Source organism: Buceros rhinoceros, unplaced genomic scaffold, assembly GCF_000710305.1.
Source record: "Buceros rhinoceros silvestris isolate BGI_N320 unplaced genomic scaffold, ASM71030v1 scaffold16725, whole genome shotgun sequence".
Classification (NCBI taxonomy): domain Eukaryota; kingdom Metazoa; phylum Chordata; class Aves; order Bucerotiformes; family Bucerotidae; genus Buceros; species Buceros rhinoceros.
The window spans coordinates 27,807-38,320 of NW_010412442.1; the positions used below are offsets into that span (position 1 = coordinate 27,807).

Genomic DNA, 10,514 nt, shown 5'->3' on the forward strand with positions numbered 1-10,514 from the left:
TCTGGTGTGCGTGTTATGTGTCTCTGATAAGAGATTAGTTTTTAAATTAAGCCGTTTATGTAATAGAAGACATAATTTTTCCTACATCTCTTATTGCAATATTATTTTCTTAGGATGGTTAAGATTTTTTTTTCTATGACCTGAAAAGTATGGGTGTCTTAGCTGAGCTATAGACAATCTTTTAAAAGTCTTTTTTGTCCTGAGAACTGTCACTGAAATTACTTACATTACTTAACACAATATATAATAAGTGTTTCTTAGTGGACCTAACGAACTTAAACACTTAAGTAAATGTCTGTACTTCTTTAAAAGCTCTGAATAAAACCTAAATTAATAGCTGTTTTTTCACCACCAAGTTGAGAAAAGACTCTTTGGTTTGGAGTGAGATGAAGAGTTTAGGTGGTCTATCTAGGTGGGAGATCTTGCTTCCAAGAGAGAATCACTAGATCATAGGTAAAAAATATAGAAGGAAATTCCCTGCAGACTTCAGCCTTTTTTTAATTAAAAAGTTTTAAGTTCATTGAAATGTCTTCAAAGCAGTTTTTCAGATGTGGTTAAAAACACTTAATTTGTACATACAGGGAAAAATAACAACCTAACTTTAATAAATGGCGTATTTTTCGTCACATTTGTGATTGTAGGTGCTGTAACTTGTAACGCCTTTACTCATTAAAAACGCATGATACCTACAGTCTCCTCTCAGACATGTTATGACAGGAGAATAGTATTAAAGGAAGAAGCAGCTTTCTGAACAGCCATAGCTGAGAGCTATTTGAGCACAAAATTAAAGCATGGAGTGCTGAAAGCCGCTGTTTCTAAAATTTACCAGACGACATATGCTGTGTTTCATTATTTTCTTTGTTGTGTAATCAAAGTTGACAAGGGAGTAATATTTTCTTCTTCCTGCCATTGAGACCTTCATTTTGGCAAAGCCCATACACCACGTAATCTCAGTGCTTGCTTATGAGTCGCTTTGTCAGTATTTAAGATAATTTAAATACTCTCAAATTCATTTAGCTCAAATTCTTTCAACCTTGAAATTATGCACTTATGGTACAGCAATGACCAAATTTGGTATCTTCTACACCACTATGGAAGAACAGTGGGGGGTTTTTTTGACCATTGCCCATGGATGGTAATGTAATCTAGCATGTAATTACATACAGACACTTTTTTCAGAAATTCAGCAGCAAGTAGAAAATACATTTATTTAGTATAGTCTGTAATGACATTAAGTGGTATTTGTTCTTCAGTAAATTTTTGAAAGTTTTATCCACTTTATTTAAATTTTTGAAGTTTTATCCGCTGGGCTGTAGTTTTGGTTGCTAAAAACTTCTTTCTGATCCTTAGGGCACACTTCAAACCAGGATTGTTTGGTTTGGGTCTCTGAGAAAGCTTCACTTTCAAATGGAAAAGTAGCAAAACGAGGAAATAAACTCTGCTTGGAAGGTCACAAGAGGCATTCACAATGATTAACTTGAAGCACAGAGTGGCCTGCTGCAGACAGCACTTCTAAAGGCTTCTTTAGAGCAGTGCTCTAATTGAGTGATCTGGAATCACCCCCTGGCTGTGCCTATTCTCCTCTGATGATACAGGAATAACAAGTTGATTAAGATCCTTCTCTGTTCAGTGTTGTCCTATATAAAAATACTTCTGACATAGCTATACTTTGCAAAGTAATGTCTTGTCTCCCACTTAAAGAGACCCACTGACCACCAGCAAATTTAAGGGAGACTTTTCCTCCAAGTTTGCAGGATGACGTTTGCAAACAACAGTACATGGCATATTTTTGAGATGCTTATAGTGGTATATGCTGTGAATTCTAATTATTTGTTTCTATTTTATTCACACAACTCCTCTGATGAAGAAGGCAGGATAATGCAGAGCCTCTAGAGGGCTACACAAAATAATACTATAAAGATGTTCTTTAAGGATGACTGGTGAGGTTATGAAATGGAGGGTGTTGATCCTCAACATTTACCAGCAGGACTCTTCCCTGCTGCTGGAGCTTTGTTGGTGGGAAATGATTGGGCACTTGGAGCCCAGTCCCTGAGCACTGAGCGGTTCTGTCAACAGGGCAGTGACGGATGCTTTCAAGTCTTTGCTGCTGCAACACCTGCTTGGCAGATGGGGTGGTGCGAGCACTCCCACCATTGCAATGAGATAAAATCAATCTATTCCACACAAGAGATTTTGTTAACAAAGACTACTAAATATTATCGTTCACTTTGTAGCGCTGGAGTCTTGAAAAAAAAATAATGTACACTGCTGCCCAGGGGAAGAAAAGGTACAGTAAAAAATGCCTATGATTAATGTGTGCTGAAAGAACATAATTTTGAATGAAAAATTGTTGTGAGAACAGGTATTACTGTTGAACTGAGCATGTTGTTCAGCTCTTCAGAAAGCAGCTGTACACTGCAAGTGAAAAGAACAACTAGTTTGTCCCTGATACTCCAGGGGAAGTGCTGAAGATCAGTTTATCCACGTGACTTAAATGGCTGTATTGGCCAGAAACATTGCCTTTTACAAAACAGGGGGCTTGTACACACGTCTCTTACAGGAGCATCTCCCTGTCCCTGGATACTACTTACGTTGTTCTGCAGTACAATGTCATTTATTTACAAGACTGCTTCTCCACCTATTTGCTTCCATCGTGGCTCTGTTTGCTGCTCCTCTCTAGCTCCTGCAGTTTTGGGGACCAGTATATAGGATCAGCTTTTGCTGGTATATCCTCTTTCTTCAGACCTTGACCGAGCAAGAGGTTTGGCCAGGAAAGCAGTGATTTTTAGCTAAGCATAATTCTATTTTAGACCTAATTTTATCATTAAATTTGAACAGCTAACATAAAACCAGAGAAACTGGAATGATGACACCTATAGCTCAGTCTTCTGCTTCTCCTACGACCAAACCCTTGTGAAGTCCACAAGGCAGCAAAGTGCATAATAGTGTTTCTTCCACATACTCTTCCCATCTCCAACAGTTTTTCTTTGAGGGACTTACTGTATCACATTAATGTTATCAATATAGTGCAGTGTAGTGACTCTTTATAAGAGCTGTTCAGTTGAAAACTCAGCTTTCACAGTGGTCTGCGGGAGGGAGTTTCATGTTTCTCAGCTATGTGAAGAAATGCCTCCTTGTGTTTTCTTGGAACTTCACCTGTAGTGAAGTCTGTATTGAGAGCCATAATTGTGTACATGAAACGTAGTGAACATGGATTCATGTCTGCAGTTACTGTAAAAAATAGTTCATTAATCAGCACTTACAGGGTGATAATCTGGACCATGTGATACGTTTTATTACTCCATCAGAACCACTTTTTTCCCCAAAATTCTCTAGAGTGCATGGGAGGAGAAGCAAGGTCTGTACTGTACCCATTACATATTTATTATGTCATTCATATTGCACTAATTTAGCCTTCTCATTCCCTTACAGTCTCATTTGCTTTTGCTGAGAAAAGCTTTTATTTAATTGAAGGCTCGGTCTAAATAAAGCATGCTACTGATTGCCTATGCTGATTATTCCAGGCATTCTTTTCCTAATTTGGAAAATCTGCTTGCTTTTCTTTGGTTTATTTTTATGTTGGTAATTTTCATCCTATATTTTTACACTGTCCGTAGTGCTGGGTTGAGCAGTTTGATTTCCAACTGAGGCTCGGCCAGGCGCATTTTGGACACAGCAAACCTGCCTCAAAATGTTTTTTGTACATTGGGAACTCGAGTTGGAAAACAGCTTCTTCTGAATTTAGGGGTTTTTGGCAGCAGGCCGTGGAAGTGAGTGTATTTATGGAAACTGGAGTCAGACACCCCTAGAAGTTAAACTAGTTCAAGTCTGAATTCCAGCTCAGTATCTTCTGATGGTGTGAGAAAAATTGTTTTCTATGCACCTGTTTCTTTATGAAATTACTTTTGATATTTCAAGATAAATGTGGCCACATTATTTTCCGTCCTGTTTTAACCTATTTGGATTTCTGTAATCACTGCAACTAGATTTCCTTTGAGATTTGTGCTCAGCCTGTGTTTCTTGGATTAAGCTAGCAAACTTCAAATTTTTCAAGCAGTTATGAAACCATTTATTTCACAAAATCTTACTGTCGGATTGTTATGTCTGTTTAATAAAGTAAAAAGGTGGCTTGGCTAACTTTTCACACTTAAAATAGAGATATTTTATAATGATCTAACTACCCCTTCAACAGAAAGGCTCGTCAAAACAGATGTAAAAAGACATGGTTGTCAGTTGGTCCGCAGAGAGAAGGCAGACCATAGTCCCCTTTCTTTCCTGCCCCAAGTGGAGCTGAAAACATGCCCAGTCTGCCACAAATTTGCATTTTTCTGTGCTACAGAACACAACAGAGTCCCACGTCAGGGAGAAGAGTTTGGGAATTAAGACTGCAACTGCACAATAAGCTAAGACTGGGATGTCATCACTCTCAGGAGAATTATCCATGAGACACAGCTAAATGCCTTTGTTCTCTTACCTGCAGTTACGTAAAAATCATGCTGACCCTTTTCCCTGGTGCTGCAGATGTTTAGAAGGGTTTCTCAGTGATAAACTATAATTTGTGGGAGGAAGGTGCTGCCCTTCTCAAATTCTGTAAAGAAACCTTAGCTTCTCCTGCTAACAGACAAACTGCCTTCTGCGTGACATTCAGTATTTAGTTTCTTTTCATGTAATGAACTGTTTTCTCATCTGATTCTTGTCAGAAATTAAATCAACAGCATGCTAACAACACTGGGATAGCTGAAGTTTAAATTTTTTTTTTTTTCTCAGTATCACTAGGCCTGAAAGAGATGGTGAATATTTCATATAGGACTTGGTTTCTTTCAGAACATTATTCTGCTTTGGGTTGTTTGGGAACTCAGAAGTCATCAGTATAAAAAATAATCTCTTTGCAATCAGAGGTGCTGCAGTTTGTGAGGATGTGATGGGTGTACACATGCAGTTGCTTCTGAGCCTGCTTAGCCTGGTCATCCTTTTCTGTACCAGTCTTTTCCGTGAAGCATCCAAAGCAAAACTCAGATACCTGTTTCGATCTCTCTTCACATTAGACCAATGAACTAGTCAGTGTAACAGTGTTCATTACACCATCTCTGTAAGAAAAGACCTTTTTAATACTGTGTGCTGGTTTGGTTGGCAAAGCCTCAAGAGACCCAAGAGAAAATGGGAAACGCCAGTAAAAAAATGTCCATCTTACCAGAACTGTTAAAGAAAGAAAGATGCAAATCAACAAGAGCTTGTTGAAGCTGTCGCGGTGAATAATTCCTTATTTGCTGAGCAGTCTTTGGAAAGCAGACACAGGCAATAAGGGAGTGGAGGAAAAGTCTTCAGAGGTGTTTTTGCATTTCCTGTTGAGAGATGCCTGCAACAGAAACTTCGACCAAAGTGTTCCTATCGTGTTGACTTGGAAAAAGGTATCCAAATTAAAATATGAATGTTGTTTGATGCTATCTGTGTGTTCATTCATAAGCAGAATCTTTAAAGCACAGCTCATTTTCAAAAAATTTCAAAGGTAGCACGCTGAACTACCGGAGCTTTTCGTTAACCCTCCTCAGCGCTGACCTCCTGCCTTGTCAAAGCCACTTGTGTAGCCTTACAGCCTGAAGTGACATAACGCAGTGTGTGTATTAGCATAAAAACAGTCTTTATTAACTTGTTTCATGGCCAAGCTAATGAAGAGTCTAAGGCTTATCAACATGTGTAAGTATTACAACTCTTCCTAATGCACTTGAACAATCCATGTTTTGGTACATTGTCATGTCATTATTTACGTTAATAACATCATTATTTATGCTAAATAAATAATGTCATTATTTATGCTGAATAGGCTGCTTTGGTCTTACAGAATTTGTACCAAAATAGGTATTTCATTCTTTAGTAGGAATGTATTATTCTACAGGGAAAAAATTTATTAGATCTTTGGAAACAGTAGATCTTTCTGTCTTTCGGATTCAGCTTTGTCAGATCAGAACTGAAAAGGCCTCTTGGTTTTGATCAAAAAATGGTGATAAATTGCATGGCAGGAGGACATCTTTGGTTTATTAAAGTCAGAATCAATTCTTGTATTTAAACTTTTCTTTACAAAGACAGGGGGTTTTTTTTGCAGATTGATTAAGTCTGAAAACTCACATTTGGTGTGCAGGCATGAAACTTGTTGGGTTTAGGTGTTTTTTATAATCCAAGTACAGCTTTAGACCAGACAGAGGAAGACCCGGTGGCCAACAATGGGTGGTGCCCATCCTGAGTCTCTAGCTTCCAGTTCTTTCAGGCCTTTCTTCCCTAGCAGCTACTCTGTAACTGTTGTTTTGTTTTGCAGGCTGACATGAGATCATGATCACAAAGACAGTGTGGTTTGTTTTGCGGGGTTTTTTTTATAGTAACTATCTGCACAGTTTTTAACTTTATTCTGAATTTAATTCCTTTTTTTCTTTTAACGAATAATCCGTTAGGTATGGATGGTGTCTTTCTGTAATGGGTCCTGCTTTTCTTGGTTAATGAATACTGGTTAGTGAAACCTCTAGTCACATTTAAATTCAAGTCACTGTCTTTTGTAAAACATGACATAGTGAATGCTTGTGAAGTGCCATCCTTGGGACATTTATTACACGGTAGTTTTTAGTATTTCCTGCAGTTTTTATATGAAAGCTTTTCCCAACTGCTAGGTCAGAAACCACAGTTTAAAAACAAATCAGTGTTCTAGTTTTGGTTGGTTTGTTGGGTTATTTTTTTTCAGTGGGGAGAGACTGTCCCTTTTTTTGTTTAGTTGGATGCATTTAACTGACCTGAGGATACCTTAAAGTGGGCTATGAAGCCTTCCAGGACACTGTTCTTTCCTCACAGAGTTTAGAAGGAAAAAAAAAGGTGGTGGGGAGGGGTTGCTAGCAACTTGACAGTATTACTTCAGAAAAACATCTGAAATGAATAAATTAAATTTGAGTGCACACATCTCTAATATTCTTTTTATGTTTAAGATCAAAAGCAAGAGCAAAGTAAATTGCCTGCTTGTCATCTTAGTATTATTACACTGACTGGTTCAGATTTCCTTCTTATGCTAACTAACAAAACTGAGAGGAATACAGTGGAGTGAACAAAAAGTGCTATTGAAGAAAAAAAACATCAGTGTGACTTCTATTAATACACACAGCAGTGACCCGTTTATTTCTCTGGTCGAGATGTTGCCCAGAGAAGCTGTGGATGCCCTGTTCCTGGCAGTGCCCAAGGCCAGGTTGAACAGGGCTTTGAGCTACCTGCTCTAGAGGAAGGTGTCCCTGCCCGTGGCGGGGGGGTTGGATTGGATGGTCTTTTAAGGTCTCTTCCAACCCAAACCATTCTGTAATCCTATGTAACAAACCAGTAGCAAGAATTAATACTAGCACTGGAAATAAAACAGCTGAAAGATGAAGCGTGGGCAAAATTTTCACTGGGAGATATCTAAAGAGGGTACTGAAGTCTAGCAGAGGCTCGTGCTGAGCAGGGAGATCCACAGCGGCAGTTCAGCAGTGAACACCCATCTAGTGCAATTACGGTCTGAATGACGTGCTAGAAGAGGGCATTTGGGTGATCGGTTCCCGTAAGCACCAGCTTGTTGAGGCAAAATCTGCCTCCTATAGACAACTGGAGTTTTTTAGAAGATGTTCTAAATCACATCCTCTCTAGTCTTGGGTATTATATTTGCACTGCTTACAAATCACTCTGACTTCAGTAGCATACCAAAATACCTTGTTGAGTGTAGGCAGCGAGCAGACACTAAATGTACTTGTTGATGGGCCAGCCTTTTTACCTGATGTCAGTTTGCAGTCTAGGATGGGTTTCTCAAAATCTTCCCTTGAATTCTCAGCCAAAGGAAGATTTTTTTCTTACAGCATACCAATAGTTGCTTTATTACTTTTATGTCCTTTATCCTTCTACTTCCACTGCTACTGTTTCAGGGTTTCGTCGATATGATGACACAGAGTCTTGGCTCCTGTTCCTCTTTTAATTCCAAAATTCTCTGTATGGTGGGCAGATGCTACTTTAGGAACACAGATGCTTCCAGTAAAATGAGAGCACGCACTTCCCTTACAAAGCGCTTACTTCCCTTACTGAAAGTGTGTCACAGGGGTTTATACCTTTATACCTCACTGTGGTTTTATGATTGTTTTACTTTTTGCTAACTTCTTCGTAGACTAAAGTAGTTTTACTTACCTGCAGAAGAAAGTAGAAAATACTGAAAAGAACTTGCTACTGTAGGAGCACTGTCCCTTGCTGGAAGCTGGTAAGGGTACAGGTCTGGCCAGATCAGTAATCAAGCAGGCCAGACATTAGGCTCCTGAATGTCTAATCCTTGATCCTTCATTTAGCTGCAACTTAAGTCTGCCGGGAAAGACCAAGATACAGTCAGGTCCATGCCAGATGTGTGTGTGAGAGCAGAAGCTAGAACGCTGCTGGAGAGCATTGGTTATGCATTAAGCTCTTGAAGGACAGCAAAGTGCTCTATACATGAAGCCATTACAGATATCTTAGAGCTATTGTACAGACAAGTTCTAGCTGACAATGCGCAGACATCACTGTTCAGTATAAAGGTAGCTTCTCTGTTTTCAGCCTTGAGTGATTTGCTATTTGAGAAGGGTTTGAATTTTGAAATATAAAGCCAGTGTAGCTTTTACAAGGCACAGAGCAGAATAATTCATGTTTTGCTTTCCAAGCTGCTTAACTTTTAATATATGGCTCTTCAAACCACTCACTCCCCCAAAAGCAAAGGATTGATGTATCCAACTGTCTTAAGACAGGTTCACCTACTTTCCTTTCATTTAACCACTGTGAAAGAGGTCTAAGTCTACTGCAGGAAAAAGGGTGGAAGGTTTTTCTGGCTAGAGAAATGATGATTTTGTACCCCATACAAGGCAAATGTTACTCGTGTCATTAGCCAGCCTGACTCTTCTTGCAGGTTGTCAACTTTTCCTTTTTTGGCTGCTCTCATCTTTCTTCCCCTCGTATTATAACTCACAACCTCTTGTGCTTATTAGGTTTCTTTGATGTACCTGACTCTAGTCCATCTATGATAACCCTCCAGTGTCTTTGAGAAAAGATTACAAATTATCTTCTATGTTTTTAATTTGATTCTTTTTTTCTGCATGTTAATAGACAAATACAGCTCCACAATCCTTGACTTTCAACTCGTGTTTCAGTAGCATCATTCTTTAGGCAGTTACCTATTATTGAAATTTTTTTCTAATTTTATTCATCTGCCTGTAGAGTGTTCCTTCTTTCTAGCTGAGGGAGTAGCAAGATGACAAGGACACCTTGCAGTAAGCATAAAGAGGTCAGGAGTCCAGTAACACTAAACAGAGCTAGTAGCACAGAATAAAATATTTATTTATTACTATGAGAATTATTTATTGCTGTTTACTAACTGTTTAAAATGCATGTTCAGGTAAATGGTTTACTTCTAATTTTATGCTTTATGACCCATTGAAGAATGAAGGTAAACATGACACCTGTAGCTGTACTTGCTGTAGAGATTTCTCTACAACAAGCCCAGCAGTTGTGTAAGCTTCAGCGTAGAACCTCAGCAGTATCATTTACTGTGAACACATTTTATACATGAACTGCAACTGCTAACCAAGTACATATACTCTCTTTTTTTCTTCTTTTTCAACAGGCGTTAAAGCTGTTTTTTCTGGACATTACCATAGGAATGCTGGAGGGACCTACAGAGGACTGGAAATGGTGGTTTCATCGGCAATAGGATGTCAGCTGGGAGAAGATACACATGGCCTTCGAGTGGTTGTTGTCACAGATGAAGAGATTGTTCATAGATACTACAGTCTAAACGAACTGCACAGCCAAGGCCTAGAGAAAGACCTGCTAGATATGCTTGCTAAGCAAAACTAGGCTATATCAAATCATGGGATTTTTTTTTCTGTATTAGACAAATAGAAACAGTTTCAGAAAGTTTCCCCAAGCTGAAGATACAGGTGCCCCAGAAGAGTTCTCAGTTTGTTTTCATCCTAAATAACAAGGAAGTTTTTGACATGTTTCTCCTGTTGAAAATTAGACCTGTGAAGCATATGGAAGAATAGCAGAACTCATACAGTTATGTATCAGTGAACTGTTCTGAGAATTTTTACTTCCTAGATAAGACTTTCTTATTAGAGAAAGTGTGTCAAAGAGTATTAATTTCTGCTACATTCTGGATAATATAAACGGGGCATTTTTTAACTCTGTAAAAACAGATCTTAACAGCTCTGAAATCCACAGACTCCCACTGAATTTACCAACCTTTGGATCTGATCTTGTTACCTAGAGATCATATTTTCTCTTATTTCCCATACTTTATTTTCTTAGCTCTTCAGATCCAGCAGCAATAGGAGAGCAAACACAGTCTGGTTTTGCAGTCACAGCCTGCATTTCCCTTATATCCTAGTTCTGTGTAACGAGAAGTCTATAAATGAAGCTAATCCAGATGCCACACACTGAACAGTGATGTTCTTTTTGAAATTTAACTACCGTTCAGTCAGCATATATTCTTGCTGTAGCTT

The 10,514-nt window shown here is 38.7% G+C and overlaps 1 protein-coding gene across 1 annotated transcript in view; it reads left to right on the top strand.

The window, feature by feature from the left end:
• The window catches only part of CPPED1 (calcineurin-like phosphoesterase domain containing 1), a 35,618-nt gene extending 25,751 nt beyond the window's left edge, over window positions 1-9,867 (top strand). The window contains exon 4 of the mRNA XM_010136404.1: window positions 9,635-9,867. Within this exon, the coding sequence (XP_010134706.1) occupies window positions 9,635-9,867 (233 nt within the window). The remainder of the gene's footprint in view (window positions 1-9,634) is intronic.
• Window positions 9,868-10,514: the final 647 nt, after the last annotated feature.